Consider the following 16,559-nt stretch of genomic DNA (forward strand, 5'->3'; position numbering starts at 1 on the left):
ACTCATAAAACATAAATTGTAGAGAATTTAATTTCCTACAAAAAAGTCCGCGACAGCATATATGTATCTTTAACCATTAATATATGATAAGCGTTCAAAGATATTATTGAAACCAACGAGGACACTAGGTACAACTTTAAATGGTTGGTAAGGCTAAACGATTAAAGATAGATATATGCCGTCACGGACTTTTTTATAGTAAATTTAATTGTCTACAATTTTTGTTCTATGAAATTTTCTGTGTCTAAATTGGTATTTGCAGCGTTTTCAATTATGTACGCGCGCCTACTATCAACATAAGAGTACGGTAACAAATCAATGAGTGAAAGTGGGAGACTTCAGGCTATCTTTGTCCTACATATAAAACGCGCTGTAAGAAGGAAGAGCAGTGACTGCCTTCGGAAAGCGCGTATATAAATCCAAAGGTACTTTTCACGTTCATTTCGTGGCTCCATCTATCGCTCAAGGTACTTTTAGAGACCCACGCGAAAGTACAGGCTTAGACTTCTTCCTAATTTTATATTCAAAGACTATACGTAAAGAACAGATTGCTAACGGTTAGTAAACGCAGCTGTAATGCTAATAAGTATAACGGGTTGCCTACAAGTAAGAAAAATTTGAGGAAATTAAATTTGCTTTACCCTAATGCAATTTCGAAAGTATTCATTTTCTCTGTTAGAGGACAGGGTACAACGAATGAACGAACCCAGTACCCACCGCGTAGATATCTTCATTCGTCAATAATCTACAGATTTCTCCTCTTTATGTTGGTGGATTATGCATCAAGCACCTGTGCATCAAGTCAACACGTTGGATACCCATAGGTGTGCAGATCACTGACCCCTATTTTTATTTATGTCAGTGGTGCAGATACGCAGTAGTTGTTACATCTAAAAACGCTTTTAAAAGAGCTATCACTGATCTGCTCTACGATCTCGAACCTTATTCCGTGGCCGAGCATTTAAATATGTAATTCGGTACATTTGTGTGAAGTTTGTAGACGTTTACTGGTTCTTATGTTTATTTATATTGTTTGTAAGCATATTTTACAGTCAATTAAATATTATTATTATTATTTCTCTGAACTAAGTACTTTTTAACTATTTATTTGGTGTTGAGTACGCGAATCAAGTGCAAATACTTACAGATTTATTCCTTTGCTATTTAACTGCACTAGGTACTTATTGGATTGTTTTTTTAAAGTGAACAAATAGGTAGATAAAGTAGTTGACGAAGATGTATGTACGAGGATTGTATAAAAAATAAGGTTCCCAAATTTTTTCAGGTATAATAATAAGGCATTTTTTATTTGAACTGCACCTTCGATATTCAAACTACGGTGCTGATAAGTGATAACTGTTTGTGTTTGTAATATTATTACCCTAATAATAAAAACTCAACTTTCCTATGAAAAGGCTTAATTTATTTACACAGGAAGATTATTTATGTGGTGTATAATTCTTAACATTGATTTGATATTGAAGAATATGGTCCATTAGCTGCTGAAATGGCAAACCCACAGAGATACCTATCAATCTCAAAAAGCCTTATTCGTCCAAGTTAGAAAAGATAAATGCGGAAATAAAAAACGTTATCATGATGTTATCATCAAGGGCCATTTTAAGGTTTCCACAGATAGCTGCGGGCCACATCATAAAAAGTTTACATTAACCCTTTCGCTATCACACCCCTTTAGAGTTAGTTAAAAAAATTGATTTTTTGTATACAAAGTATGGCTGTAATATAGATTCATTTTTTCATTATTCAAAAAATTTAGCTACCCCCACACCCCCGGTACAAGATGTCCATCGTAATGTACAAGAAAAGTTCATGGATGTAAAAATATTTATTCATTTATTTATATTTGTTACATAATTTTATGTTTGAACCAATCTAGTTGGAATGGAATTTTGAAAAACAGTTCCTCCCTTTTAAAATGCAAAGATGGACTTTACATTTTTGACAATATATATGTGTTCTGCTCTTACAATCTTGATTTTTGCACCTTGACGCTTCCTTTTTGTCATCATACTGTGGAAGATGATCGTATTTATCAAACCTTTGGGCATTTGTAGGTCTTATTTCAACTTTTTTCTTTCCACAAATGACTCGGTTCTCTATTTGTTCGGAGGGCCTTCCCCTTTTAGGAGCACGTCGGGTATAAATTAAACTTTCTGCCACTTCCATGCGAAAACCTAACAGATCAAGAATGTCCTTCTTGGGAAGTCCTAAAAGAATTGCTTGTGTACGGTATTCTAACCATGAATTTACCAATGCTAGATCAATAGCATGGGTGATCATTCTGACAGTCCATTTTTTTGATCGAACGTACGACCGATATAGACTTAGTAAAAAATCTAACTTATCGACACCACCCATATTACTGTTGTATCGTCTTATAGCTTCAGGTCTAGGTACTTGTACATATTCCTTTCTCGTTTTATCCCATCTTCGACAAACGTCCGCCACTCCTATCCCCACAAAATTTGAAGCTGTCAGTACTGCTTTGTTATCATACCATTTTGTGATGACAATGCCGTCTTTACTGATTGAAACCGCAGAAGAACCACGGCCAATCTTTTTCATTTCCTTGTCACTTGGCAACCTTGGATTGGCAAAACGATTTGCTCTTATGGTTCCTACGCAGTATATATGTTTGGAGTCAAGATACTGAATCAAGTTATAAGTAGTAAAATAATTATCAAAAAATAGGCCATGGTTCGATTCAGATATTCTTTCGCTAAGTTGCATAACCACGGCAGCCGCCGACCCATATTTTACATATATAGGACTGAAGGGCGTTGTCGAACCTTGATAAATTAGAAAGTCGTATATCAGGCCACTTTGGCCGGCTAAGACGTAGATTTTGATACCCCATTTTGTGGGTTTGTTTTTTACATATTGTTTGATATTGATTTGTCCCTTGAATGGAACTATTTGTTCATCGACACACAGATTAGTTTCTAGTGGAAGCTTGAGGCATCTTCTCCTTACAGACTCGTACAAACATCTTACCTTCCACAATCTGTAACAAAAAAACATAAATGAAATGTCATATTTGTTCCAATTTAGTGGTCTTAGTAAATACCTACCTATCTTGGTTGTTTTCTTCGCGGCTGGTAATGTCAACTATATGTATTGCCTGGCGCAGCTTGTAGAATCTAGATAGAGGCATGTTATCTTTCACTAATGGTATTCCCATACTACGGTGCCAATACATGGAGACTCGAGGAAACTGTAAATTTCCCATAATAATATGGATTCCTATAAAAGATTTGATTTCAGTCAAACTAGTTGAGGGAAACCTAGCAGTATTTTGCTGCGTGGCGTATAAATTTGTCATATCAGCCATTTGTTGCAGTATTTTATCGGGAATATATTTAGTAAAAAATTTTACTGGAGCTGGCAAATCTACAACTAAGGTTGATGGTTGACTTGCATGCCAGTGAATATTCCTTGTTTCGTATTCTATATTGTCTTTCTGTATCCACCTTATTTTTGATTTTTCAGTTAGGTTATGGATTTTCGCAAAATTTTCTTTTTCTTTTTCGAATTGCCCTCTATCATCTTTGTCATTTTCCCCAATTACAATTTCCTCCGGCCCTTCTTGTTCATCTGCCAAATCTTCATCTTCATTTTCTCGATCTTCAGTACTTATTCCATCTAAAACGTTATCATTTGTTTGGTCTCTGCACACTTCGTCTAATTCCAACTCATCATCTGACAAAAATTCGATATCAGAAATATCATTTTCGAGGTAATAAAGAAGTTCCGCTTCTGTAAGTTTTCTGTGTGGGTCCTTATCTTTTCTTATATTTGACATTATCTGAAGAAAATACGATAAAAAAAACAAATTCTTCGATAAAAAACAAAGTATAGCCAAATTTGAAGGGATAGAACCAAATCAGTTCATTATGCTACGAGTATTTACAGTACTACAAATTATTTATCTCATTTGTGAAAAATGTAACTTTTTTACAACAACAAACATTAGACCCACTGAACTGCGTTTGTCCTTCCTGATGTACATACTAATTCAAACTTCATTTGTTCATCAAGTATAATATAAAAATTTCTAAAAAGTTGTGAACTTTGACGTTGCAATGCATACTTACCAGTAACAAATCACAAAACTAATTTTTTTTTCAAAAATTCAACAGCAATTGCAAAAATAAAATGTCACGTCAAACAGTGATCACAGATGGCATTGAACAGATTTCGTTAGGTTGATCGTAAAAAATCGTGATAAATCGTGAGAATTCCATTTTGAATGGCAAAGCAGCGGCGTGTTAATTTTTTCTTTACAATTTTTAATATAGTGGACCTTTGTACTTACCAAAGTAAAAATTCAAATACATTAATACATATATGAAATAAAACAAGGTAATATGTATACAAAATTATATTTTTAATCAGAGTCTAAATCAGACCCCTCATTTTCTTTGTTTTTGTACAAATCAGTACTATTCATTTTCTTACACATCTCTTTGTTTATTTCAAACTTATCGCATTGACCGCCTTCGGAAACCAAACTTTTTGTTAGTAGTATACCCTCCAAGGTACTACTAATTAATCTGTTTCTCATATTGGTTTTATTCAAATTTATTTGAGAAAAACACCTTTCTACATTCGCACTGGAGTGCGGTAAAGATAATAAATTAAATACGAAAGCAATTAATTTACCAAATTTTTGTTCACCGGTACCCAATTTTATTTTAGAAACTTTCCGCCAAAATGATACGATGTCATCACCAATACATAAATTAAAATCATCAAAATTTATATTTCGCAACATTCTCCATTGACTATCGATGTCTTGAAGACTATGGGAGTGCAGATTGGAAAAATGTGACACAACATCGGCAATAGATTTAACTTTTCTATTTACAACAGTCTCTGGATCCATGAAATCCAATTTTGAAAAAATAGAATCTTTTAAGGGAAATCTAGACAAGATCTGTTTTAAAGATTCAATATAAAATTGAAGGCATTGCTTTTTAATTTGCAAAAGGGTCTCTGAATTAGCACTGCTATTTATTACGGCGCCAAAGTACATTTCTTCAATATTTTGGAAGTTCCGTGGATTTTGGAAATCTATCTCGTAAACATTTAATTTACTCATGATACTGTCTTTAATAAAACATTCCATAATTGTTTTTATGGTGTTGCTGACTTCTTTATAAATAGTATGAATTTGTGGCTGTTCACTTTGCATTAACGTATTTAATTTATTAAAAAATGGTAAAGCATAAGCCAAAAATTCTAAGTACAATTTTGTTTCAGGTTGTTGAAGAAGGTGTAAAATAGAAAATGCTGCTTGATCTTTTTTAGATGATGCTTTATCCGTAAAGTATAGCGTTAAAGCGCCGTATTGAGTGAGTAACCTAGTGACAACTGACTCTAGTGACAGCCATCTTGTAGAAGATGGGTGTAGCATTTTTACTGGAGATACATTAGCAAATTGTTGAAATTCTTTCAATTCCTCAGTTCTTTTGGGACTATTGGAAAAGTAATTATAAACATATCTGGCGAATTTTTCAACTTCTTCAGGAAGCTTTTCGCACGCATATGACGCGCAAAGGTGGAAACTGTGACATATGCATTTCATGACAAATATTCCAGGTATAAGTTCTTTGATACGACTTACGACAGAATTTTGGCCCCCCATCATATTATTTGCTCCATCAGAAGCAAAACCGATACAGTTTTGTTTAAAATCAATTCCATACTTATTGAAAAATTGAATTATATGTTCAAACAAAGCTGCGCCAGTAGCGTCATGTATTGGAATTAACGCCAAAAAGTAGTCTTTTACATTATTGTTATTACAATTTATCCTTGCAACTAGGCACAAATTTTTAGTGCACGAGCGATCAGTTGACTCATCGGCAATTAAACTAAATTTGTTACTGTTCATCAAAGCTATTAGATTTTGCCGATGAGTTTCACCTGTTACGTTTGTAATAATTGATTTAATTTTGGTAGGACCGCATTTGATTTTTTTAGCGATGGCCGAGTCACTGCACACAGCACGCATTAAATCTGGAAGATGTTCCATTATCTTAAATGGAAGATTATGTTCCGCGACAAAACCGGCAATTCGTATCTCGGCTTCTTTTGCCCTCATCTCTGTGGTCATTTCTTTTGTCTTCTCAGCAAACATGGACGTAATGGTTTTTTGTCCTACGGTAGATACACAAGATTTCGTATGTTTTGATGTATACTCGTGTTTTACCAAATCACCCTTTCCATGGGTGATTTTTATGTCACATTTGCATGCTTTACACCTATATAAAATTAAGCTATATTTAACACTTTGTGTTCCGTATGAACTATAGGCGTAACTTACCAACCAAAAGATGCTCCATTTTGGCTTTCTTGTAACCATGGCATTTGTTTCTCCCAATCCTTCTTGTATTTTTGTTTGTACGCCAATTTAGGCCTCTTACGCGACGTTGAAGCCGAAGGTGAACTATCATCTGTGTCACTATCAACACGATTTGAATCGGAACCGGAAGACATTTTCGCTTCAGCACATTAGTGATTAATAGTTTATTTAGTTACGTATATTGTCAATAATAAAGTTGATGAAGAAACCCGAGTATACGTACAGGTACGGTCCAAACTGACTATGACTAATGAAATTAGCAAATTTGCATTAGAAACCGAACTGTGCGGTGTGCCAAAGTTAAACTGACTAATTAAAAATTAAAATCTCTCTATCTATAATAGGTATGCGTAAGGATTTCTACAAGACAATAATTCCTTAGTAAAAGTAATATACGCTGAGCGCGCAAGCCGACATCTGAGTGGCCAGGGATAAGGCAGCGTGGAAAAACACAACACAACACATCATGATTCATTCAACATTCACGTCGGTATCACGTTACTAACGTTACGCTTACGCTGCTTCAGCTCATTCTTTACTCATATCCATATGACTGTTGAATCAGCTGAATGTGCTATTGTTTTAATAACTGTTTCGTTTTGTGCATATAAATTTTATTCATGAATCAGATTAAAAAATTGAAAGTATTTTTTGAAATACGGAAAATCTTGAGATTTACTACTGTATTCGTGAGATCGTGAGATGTAACTCAAGATCGTGAAATCTCACGATAAATCGTGAAATCTGGGATCACTGCGTCAAACGTTGTTTATGTTAGAATACCATAACCACGCATAAAATTTGCCCGACCTGATGTTAACAGTTTGCCGCATGTATACTACCCACATAAAAACATTCGACTATGATGTACATTGTGATGTACAAAGTTAGATGGCACGAAAAAATTTCGTTGGCTTCGTATAACGCAATTTGATTAAATGTACATGGTGATGTACAAAAATAGTGAAAGGGTTAAGAAAATTTTGATTTTTTATTATTAACAAAAAGTATACAAAATAATACAATAAAACGAAAAAATAGAAATAATCATAAAATCATCAATACCAGCTCAAGAATATGTACACGTACAGTGTCCTACAGAATCTATCCCATTACGGTTTGTATCTAAGTTACAGGGTGAAAACGAAAAGTTTGACATTGATATCTTACTACCGATGTAAGATAGAAAAAAGGTAAAAACTGCATATTTTAGATATTTTTACGTAGAATCCAGTGGCGTAGTTAAAAAACAATTTCCGTGATTCGATCCAAACTTGGAATTTTTTTAATGCAACACCCTGTCCATTTTTGCATTCTTTTTCGTGATTACATTGATGTATCATTCTATCTTTTTTATTTAATTATATATTTTATCATATTTCTCAAAATTTTGAAATAGCATATTTCTACCGCCAGCCAGTTTTTATTGATTGGTATCGAGTGCCTTAGTTACCGTGGATGAATAAATAACACAAAATCTCCATGAATTCATGGCATACTATTTAAAAACAGTAAAAATAAGGTTTTAATTGATTTTCATTGCTAAAAAAAATATATACAGTTGTGAGTGTGATGCATAAATGTAATCAGGAAAAGGACTGCAAACAATTGACGTTAAGATATACAGGGTGCCACATATAAAAAAAATGCCAACTTTGGTCCTCAGACCCTCAGAAACGGTAGTTCAAAAGTTTTTTTGCCTATGCCACTGGATTCTACGTAGGTAACAGAAGCTGGGGGGTGGGGTAGCTTTTCTCGGAAACTACACAACCGAGCAGGCTGAAATTTTTACTATGCTTGAAAATAGTCATATCGTTAACGATATTTGCCTAAGTATTGTTAAGTAAGTAAGTAGTAACAATTAATTAGATTGTTATGAAAGTTTAGAGATTCGTAAAAACAAACAATTCCTAATGAATAATGGTGAATGACGTACTTTACGCCAAATCAGAGCTCGTAACCTTCCATTTTCACTGGTGATTATAGTATAAATACCTCTCTTTCATAGTCCAAGATAAATACAGTCGTATTTGTGTTGTATTGTTCAGTTGTTCGGCGATGATGACACTGATGGCAGCCTTGGTGGTGAAACGCGTTCGAGGTTTTATTATTGTGGTTTTTTGGTGTTTTTGTTCAATTTGGCAACAGCCACAAGCTAGTTTCAGTGCTTCCAAATGCAATACAAATCTGATTCAGGCAAATTGATTTTCATGGGTCGGTTCCTTTAGGAATATTATGATTACGTTAAACAAAATTGATTCCTAAAAGTAAGCGACCAATACTTTATAGTTTATACAAATCAAAAAGTTTAAAATAACATACTGTGATTACGATTAATATTATTCTCCTTTGGAAAAGGTAGCTTCAACTTAGAAATATGGAAAACAGATCCCTTCGCAACGGTATAACTGAACTTTTTGGTACCGCCTGGGTAATATATATTTTTTTATTTTTTGGCCCTTCTTAGTCAAGGCTGCTCTACCAACCCAATCCACTATACATTTACAAATATCCATGCCCGAACCCAGATTCCAACCAAGGACCGCAGTCGATCTTCAACTCCACTGCGCCAGATGGCACGGCAATATCAACTTGTTGTTGAATGGAAATTTTAGTATAAAGTAGTCCATACCAAAATCATCAAATACAAACGGTCCTACTATAAATCAAGCTTCCAAATAGTCTTATTTTGTCCCGTGATTTACAGAAATTTGTCCAGTTGTTTTGTTATAACACTAGAAATGGTATACTTGTCCTTTTCGAAAAAATAATGTAGCCCATAATCTACACTTTCGTCACAATTTGAATTAAATTAAGAATGCTTTTTCATCTACGCAATGGAAATTTAGTTAACGCACCAAATTGTATGTTCCAAATTCAGCTGCGGAACCTCGCAGCTTGCAGGATCAAATTTTTCACAAACTAACTTGATTGCTGTTGAAGTTAAATTGCTAATCCTCACAGCTACGTGATAAAACTTAACAACACTGCGATTTCTATAATGTAATTTTAAACTACCAAACAATTAGCTGTTACAAACAATCCCTCACGCTAAATTTACAATATGTTTTTTATAATAATAATAATATATTTTAACCTTTTTAGCTATTTAACAATAGCGGTGCTCCTTTGTTACAATAAACATTGCGAACTTCTACCTACCATCATCAATTTTTTTTTTAAAACAGACCAAACTCAGCATACACAGCACAATTATCTACAGTAAACTGAATACTATGAAGATCAAACTTTATTGGGAATTAAGATAAATTACAATAATTTACAGCGTGACTACTACAATTACAATAAACTCAGTGAAATTAACCACAGCATTACATTATGCCGAGTACAGAAAGCAAATTTGTTATTGTAACAGCCTTTTCAGTTTATTCTTACTCAATTTAATAATACTAAAATAATGAAAGCAGATAATTTACTGAATTCCATTAATAAGATCTCTTATATAATTCTCTGGATCTGATATAACATCTAACAAACCTAAAAATCACAAAAGATAGCAATATATCGCAAATAAACTCCACTACTTACCCATAACATCACAGAATTCTGAAAAGGAAGTACAAGGCAATAACTCATCAGTATAAAATCCTAACAACCTTTCCGATGCTTTCAATAAAGCTTCATCATTATGTCTTATATAATCGGCTAAATTGTTTGACCATTGTTCGTCAGTTCCACTAATATTCTAAAATACAAAATATAAAAATGGATTCTCACAGATGAAGGTATTACCTTAAAGAAATTACTATAAATGCCATCAATAAGGCCAAACATCACAAGGTACGGTTTATACACGGAGTATTCTTTAAGAGACTTATCTGTAAGTGTTTTGGTAGGACCGGCCGGAGTACAAAACCTCGATTGTGCTATAATAATCAGCCGCTTAAGATGGACCAACTTGTGGACATTCCAACTTTGAGGTGAGTGCACTAAAATTGATAGTACAATCCAATAGAGTGGTCCTTCCGCATCGTAGGCACATTCCACCCATTTCTCACTACTCTTATTTTCTAAAAATGCCAATAGACTTGTCTCCTCTCTTTTACTGATGCGAGTTCTAAAGTACAGGTATTAATAAATTACTATGTAAAAGAGTAAATTTACTTACGTATTAATTACGTACAGAGCTATATGTACAAGGTAAGGGATTAAATGCATGTTACTTTGGGGACCTCCTCCTCCTGTATCTTCATGGAAAGGTTTCTCTTGAGCAAATCTTAGGAGAAGCAATTTAAAATCGTGTATTGTAGACATGTGACTGATATCCCTATAATTGGTGCTTTCTTGCAAATATGTGTTGTGACGAGCAAGACAACTTGCAAATGCAGATTCGGGCACTTGAGGTCCCCACAATGGCAACAACCCATTACACTTTGTATTAGCATTTTGCAATGCAGCGGACTCCCACTCATCCCTGGCTCGAGCTAGTCTACATTTTCAAAAATGGTACAATCCAAACGCCCCAAATTGTGAACTTACCTGACGGCACTCATATGACAGTCAACATGGACAACATTAAAATGAGTAACTGTGTTGTAACCTATCGTTTTTCGTGATTTACAATCGTAATCATCGACATTGCAACGCTTCGTGAATGTGTATATTCCCAAAACTTTTGATGGTTGATACTTGTATCCCTCACGACAAATGCAGCAGACTAAACCAGTTTCTTCACCAAGATCTTCCATTTGTTGTAATATTGACGATTTTGCGGTAACCTAAGGAGGCATTCATAAAAATGAATTTTGGTTCTGTAAGATTAGAAATGGATAATCCAATTTAGAAAGAAACACAACCGCCCAAACTAAAAATCTGTTACTAAGTACCGATGTTTTCCACTTGTATATCCTTTCCTCAAGAAATGTTCATTCAGGACTGAAGATTTAAGGTGAGCTATCGTAATTATGGCGACAAAAGAATGCAAATTTGCACTTAGCGTCATAATGCAAGGGAGAGAGATGTCAAATTACGACCTTCATGAGCTATATACCAAGGAACTAAAGTGTGTGTTTTAATCCCGAAGGTGCAGATTGTTACCCAAAACGTAGTTGAGTTAATAAACTGAGAATGTTGTGACAACACAACGTGTACACTGTACAGGGTGGTTCAAATTCGTGGGGATCGCCGTAACGGTGAGAGATACAGTGTAGGTTAAATTGGGGCAAAAGTGCCCACATTTCTGACTCAAAAAACGCACGAAATTTTTGAAAAATCTTTGAAAATATCACAGAAAAACTGAAAATGTCAAATTTTGTTTCCCTTTTCCCTAGCTAAACGATTGAAAATGGACCATTTGCGTTAGCACCATTTATGGATACTTTTTGTTAGCAGAATTTGAAGCTTTTATCAGAATTTGTTACAAGAAGTAATTAAAACATGGAATATCTCGGAAACTGTTTGAAGCAGCCTTTGACATTTTGTGTCAAATTAAAGGTCTCGGAAAAAGGAAAACAACAGTGAAGAAAAAAATTGGGGGTGCCATTTGAAAAAATGGGGCTATGGATATTTAAAAAGTTAAAAATTGAGAGCTTTGAAAAAGTGATGTAGTCACACTTTTTTAGACGGTTACGCATACCATAAGAAAATTCGATCTTCCCTTAATATAGCAGTGAAAACTCTCACCGTTTTCGAATACTAAATTTTTAAAATTACCCCTGCAAATTCAATTTTTGACATAAAAACTTGAATATCGACAAAGCCCTTGGAGCAAAGGGTCAACTATGGGGTATCGTTGTGCTCCAAATTCGACGTAGAATCCGAAAATGTAGAAGAAATAGGGGGTCCCTATTTAAAATAATAAAGTTGATGGCTACTTCAGGTATTTGCGGAAGTGGCGCCAAAACCCTTAAAGGAATTTGTCCGTGCAAATGACGCTAATAGTTTCAAATAGGCGCCGCTATCAAAATTGCAACACTTCGCCAGTACTATCTACAGTGTGTCTACTGACGTTGGCATTAGAATTTTGTACATTCAGTGCCAAGAACAATTTTATGTTTGAATTGAGCTGATTTGGGGAGGGGTGAAAATTAATGTATTGCTTTTGAAATGTGTCACCAGATGGAACTATTCTTATTTTGATCGCAAGACTTTGACATACATAGCCACAGACTGTGCTAAAAACAGTATAATAACCATATAAAATGTACCAAAATCGGAATGTAAATTTGAAAGTAACAATTAATTACAAAATTGTGTTTCATTTTCATTGTTTTGATCCTTCATTTTCCCCGCCAGGAGGAAAAGTGGCATAAAAAAATTTGACAGTTACCTGGCCTTTATCATTAGTTCTCATCCCTAACTGTCCCAGTTGTTTTTCCCTCATTGCCATTGCAAGACGTTTTTTCTCAGATCGAGTAAATTCTCGGGCATCTTCTATTTGAGAAGCTACCGTAGCATTTGTGCGAAGAGCTTCCAGTAGATTCTCCGCTAGCGAACCAACATGTTCATCAGATGAGACTTGCTCTAAACGATGAATTATAGGAATTGTGTCTGCTGCAGCTATTGTAAGCTATTAACATAATTAGAGTTACTATCGTTACGAATTGTTATATCTTTACCTGTGTATTTTCGTGGTTGGCTGTCAATCCAGTTAAAAATCGTAAAATGTACTTTAATGCAGGTTTGGAAATAAATTCCTTTAGTTCGTCACTATCCGTACGTAGCAAGGTTGGCTTGACGCATGGAGCATGCATGGTTATATATTCAAGTGCCTCCTTTACAATCCCCAAAGACACGATATAATCTTTTAGGGTATTTCCAATATCATTCCTTTCGATTCCGTCCATTAAAACACAAAACATTTCTAACTTTTGCTGATCATCAGCGGTATGTTCGAAATCGTACTTATTAAAATCTAAGACTGATTTAAAATGATCTAGAAGAATTTCCATTTTTTCTTTATTTCCATATACTAATGCCGCCAAAACTCTCGTTAAATGAATCAAAACTGATTGATTATTTTTTACACTTGATTGATTTGTGCAGGTTAGTAATGATTTCACATACTCTGGCCCACCAAAGGTTTGAGAGAATCTGTCAAATGATTCGATGGATTGACTAGTCGCCTTTGAGAGTATAGTTTCCATAATCTAATACGCAACGATTAAGCATTTAATGGGAAAACAATAAAAACTTACATCTAAAAGTTGTTCAGTAACAGCGGCTTGGTTACCATCTGGTTCACTATCTAAACACAGTTGCAAAGTTCTTAAAAACACTTCCATTGACCGTATCTCTGGTTGAATTAACACTTCCTGCACCCTATGCACCTTAACGCTTAACCTAAATAGTTTCAACAACACTTGCAGTAGAGGGCGCGCTCGCCAAATGTTTTGTATCGCGCCCAAGCGCACCACCATTATTTTAAGTCCACCGCAATCGGCCAGCACGTTTGCCATTTTATAGACTTCCTCATTGTCTACGGTGCTTTGTGATTTGTTATTAAGCGTCTCTACAAATTCTTCTGTAGCATCCCCAAGTAAACCTCGCATGCGATAAATTACTCTCATCGAATCAATTTCTCCTCCCTCCGCCAACCAAACCTGAACATATATTTGTTACTTCTCATTACATATACTCGTTACATTAGTACAATCACAAATATAAATGTACCACAGATAGCTCACGAAAATAGTAAATTGACTTTTGTAGCCAGTGAAACTATGATTTTCGGATTTAGCGAATTTTTTTACATAGAATACACTTGGTTTCGTCGAGTGAAATGGCACCATCCAGCCCAAACCGTAATTTGACTGGACTATTGATTTTGCTATAGACGCACTTAAATAAGCTATCTGTACTATACCTACATCTGTGGTATAATTTTAAAACCGAATTACCTTTTTATATACATCTTTCACTGGTAGATCAAGGCTCATAATCTTATTATTCACCAGCAACTCCATACCGTTATCGTCCTCCAATAAAGCTACTAACTCGCAGTCTTGGCAAATTTTATTTTTTACATCTCGCATTAGCGGTCCCAACCCTGCTTCTAGACTAGAGTACGGGTTACCGAGCATACGGCCTTGTAAGAAATCCTCTTGCTGCGGATCTTTTTCCAATGTTAAAAAGAACTCCCCAACATCGTTTTCTTCTGGGTAAATGATTGAACACAGCCTTTCGAATATGAAAACGGGAGTAAGAACATCGAGTAAACTGCACTTCTCCACGGTATCGATGCAAATTGCCATAAACGCTTTTGTTTCTTCCTCAGTACCTGTTGTCATGTCTTCAAGTAATTCTAACAATTTCTCCTGAGTGTCGTCGATTAGGCGAGTACGTTGCACTACTAGCCTTCGAAGGGACAAATATCCATTAAGAACCGCACCAACTAAGCGACTTTTGTACTGCCGTCTGATTGCAGCGTTATCGAGAAAAGAAGAAAGCAGCTCTGTCAACTGGTTCAAAGCAAAACCTTGAGCCAAATTGGAAGTTAAAGTGGTGTCTTCCAAATAATGCAGTTGCTGAATTTCCTGCGTTACCAACTCTGCCAAGACGTTTAGAACGCCCTTCAATGTTAAGTATTGCTTCCATGGACTTTCCTGGATTAAGTTTTGATAAAGCGATAAGAACTCCGCTGAACTTTCCCCGGCATAAGCCAACTCCTCCAAAAAGCACGTCAACAGAACCAAAATCTAAAACGCAAAGTTACTTATATACTTAACACCAACTCAAAAATACCTCTTTTTTCCTATCGATGCTTGTGCACATAATTTCTATAATATTGCAAGCTACTTGACGAGCTAAACGAGAGCTTGGATTAAACAGAACAGTTTTTAGCCATGATGAATCATCTAATTCTAAAACACATCCTCTAAACGAAGGCATCTTAGTTCTCCAAATGAGAAAATATTTTTCTGCTAAATAATATTGATGTACTTCCGAGGAGCTCTTTGGGGGATTTTCACTACTATCAATGGTTTTCTGCGGTAAACTCGCTCGCCAATTTGCAAAGGTATGTTCGGGATCCTTGCTCAACCATTTATATACATCGATCGACACATTGTCAGTAGTTTTGAAAGTGCTGATGTTTAAGTTGGTTTTCTCCTACAATTACTTCAATATAGCTTTGGAATAATGTAAAAATCTCGTACCTTAACCTTTTTACTGCTGTCCGAGCTTTTCAACAGACCTTGCAAGATTTTAAGACAAGGCAAAATAATAGATTCCATTATTAACGGATTTTTAGAATCCCGACAGGCTTTCAGAAACAATTTCAGTAAACACCGCAGTTTGAGCTCCCAGCAATCGTCTTCCTTTTGAACCATAGCCGCTAATAACTGAATTTCATATCGCACTCCTGTTCCAATTTCTGAACTGTTCGTATGTCCGTTTAGGTTTAAGGCAATGCGTTCCATAAGAATATTACATAATTGTTCAGTTGACGATAGGTTGTCCCTGGTCAGAAGGCACAGCAACTGGCGTACTTCCTCTTGTGTCTTAAAGATAGAATATATGATATAGTATATAAACCACCACCTAGATATTAATTATATTGGGAATAGTAAGTATGCACTCTTGTGGAGTTCCAGTTTTAATAGACATCAAAAATATAATTCAACTTCACACACATATCTAAAGGTTTCTACCACATTATGAGCATAGTATTTTGCATTATTGGCCAGGTAAGAGAGTTTTTACTGGCGATACGAGAAGTTGACTGGCGAGCCTGTCATCTCCTGGGGTATAATGTACAATATTTTATTTGTTACCCAATGGTAAACAATAGTAAATGGAAATATGAGTATATAGTTGTCGAAAATATCACGTTATCCATGTTAACAAAGACTTCGCATTCATTCTGGCCAATAAAATTACTAATTAACTAATGGCCCTTTGCACCGACAACGTTAAGCTTTTGAGCTTAGTTTAAGCGCAGATTAAAATCGATGGCAACCATTGTCACAATAATTGTTACCATGGATTTTAAGCTCCCCTTAAGCTAAGCTCCGCTTCAATTTGTCGGTGCAAACAGCCATAACTTGTAGAATTTTTACGGGTCAGCTGTCAGTAGTGTTTAAACATGACGTTTGCTCATTTGCGTTTTGTCTTGTTGATCAACGTTTACTATTGAGTACAAATAAAATCTGCAAGCTCACCTCCCGTACTTTTTCCCGTAGGATTTCTTTTCTGAGGGTATTTAAAAGCA

At 35.2% G+C, this 16,559-nt stretch overlaps 3 protein-coding genes across 6 annotated transcripts in view; all 3 read right to left on the reverse strand.

The window, feature by feature from the left end:
- Positions 1 to 1,893: 1,893 nt before the first annotated feature.
- On the reverse strand, positions 1,894 to 5,137 carry LOC116162682 (piggyBac transposable element-derived protein 3-like). Of its 2 annotated transcripts, XM_031476351.1 has the most exons (3): positions 3,093 to 5,137; positions 2,519 to 3,025; positions 2,371 to 2,471 (listed from the first exon to the last, which is right to left on the reverse strand). In XM_031476351.1, the coding sequence occupies exons 1-3, from the start codon at positions 3,821 to 3,823 to the stop codon at positions 2,441 to 2,443; spliced, it is 1,269 nt and encodes a 422-aa protein (XP_031332211.1). In that variant the 5' UTR covers positions 3,824 to 5,137; the 3' UTR covers positions 2,371 to 2,440. The 2 variants fall into 2 exon arrangements, with proteins under 2 accessions (XP_031332210.1, XP_031332211.1); XM_031476350.1 differs by having other exon boundaries at positions 1,894 to 3,025.
- Positions 3,860 to 6,558, reverse strand: LOC116162680 (SCAN domain-containing protein 3-like). The gene is made up of 2 exons (XM_031476348.1): positions 6,350 to 6,558; positions 3,860 to 6,287 (listed from the first exon to the last, which is right to left on the reverse strand). The coding sequence occupies exons 1-2, from the start codon at positions 6,520 to 6,522 to the stop codon at positions 4,409 to 4,411; spliced, it is 2,052 nt and encodes a 683-aa protein (XP_031332208.1). The 5' UTR covers positions 6,523 to 6,558; the 3' UTR covers positions 3,860 to 4,408.
- Positions 6,559 to 9,620: 3,062 nt separating this feature from the next.
- Positions 9,621 to 16,559, reverse strand: part of LOC116162676 (E3 ubiquitin-protein ligase UBR4) — a 59,947-nt gene continuing 53,008 nt past the window's right edge. For all 3 annotated transcript variants that reach the window (XM_031476339.1, XM_031476338.1, XM_031476337.1), the window contains exons 41-51: positions 15,505 to 15,849; positions 15,092 to 15,457; positions 14,248 to 15,045; positions 13,546 to 13,950; positions 12,967 to 13,497; positions 12,678 to 12,917; positions 10,889 to 11,127; positions 10,518 to 10,838; positions 10,142 to 10,466; positions 9,938 to 10,094; positions 9,621 to 9,886 (exon numbers count right to left, since the gene is read on the reverse strand). In XM_031476339.1, the coding sequence (XP_031332199.1) occupies positions 9,822 to 9,886; positions 9,938 to 10,094; positions 10,142 to 10,466; positions 10,518 to 10,838; positions 10,889 to 11,127; positions 12,678 to 12,917; positions 12,967 to 13,497; positions 13,546 to 13,950; positions 14,248 to 15,045; positions 15,092 to 15,457; positions 15,505 to 15,849 (3,792 nt within the window). In that variant the 3' untranslated portion in view covers positions 9,621 to 9,821. The remainder of the gene's footprint in view (positions 9,887 to 9,937; positions 10,095 to 10,141; positions 10,467 to 10,517; positions 10,839 to 10,888; positions 11,128 to 12,677; positions 12,918 to 12,966; positions 13,498 to 13,545; positions 13,951 to 14,247; positions 15,046 to 15,091; positions 15,458 to 15,504; positions 15,850 to 16,559) is intronic.

Source organism: Photinus pyralis, unplaced genomic scaffold (assembly GCF_008802855.1).
Source record: "Photinus pyralis isolate 1611_PpyrPB1 unplaced genomic scaffold, Ppyr1.3 Ppyr1.4_LG2, whole genome shotgun sequence".
NCBI classification, from domain to species: Eukaryota; Metazoa; Arthropoda; class Insecta; order Coleoptera; family Lampyridae; genus Photinus; species Photinus pyralis.

Bases quoted from the DNA above. Each gene is read 5' to 3' on its own strand.
- LOC116162682 (XM_031476350.1), bottom strand. From the start codon at position 3,823: ATGTCAAATATAAGAAAAGATAAGGACCCACACAGAAAACTTACAGAA. The intron at 3,026-3,092 runs GTAGGTATTTAC...TTTTTGTTACAG, and splicing joins GAAGAAAACAACCAAGATAG to ATTGTGGAAGGTAAGATGTT.
- LOC116162680 (XM_031476348.1), bottom strand. From the start codon at position 6,522: ATGTCTTCCGGTTCCGATTCAAATCGTGTTGATAGTGACACAGATGAT. The intron at 6,288-6,349 runs GTAAGTTACGCC...AATTTTATATAG, and splicing joins AATGGAGCATCTTTTGGTTG to GTGTAAAGCATGCAAATGTG.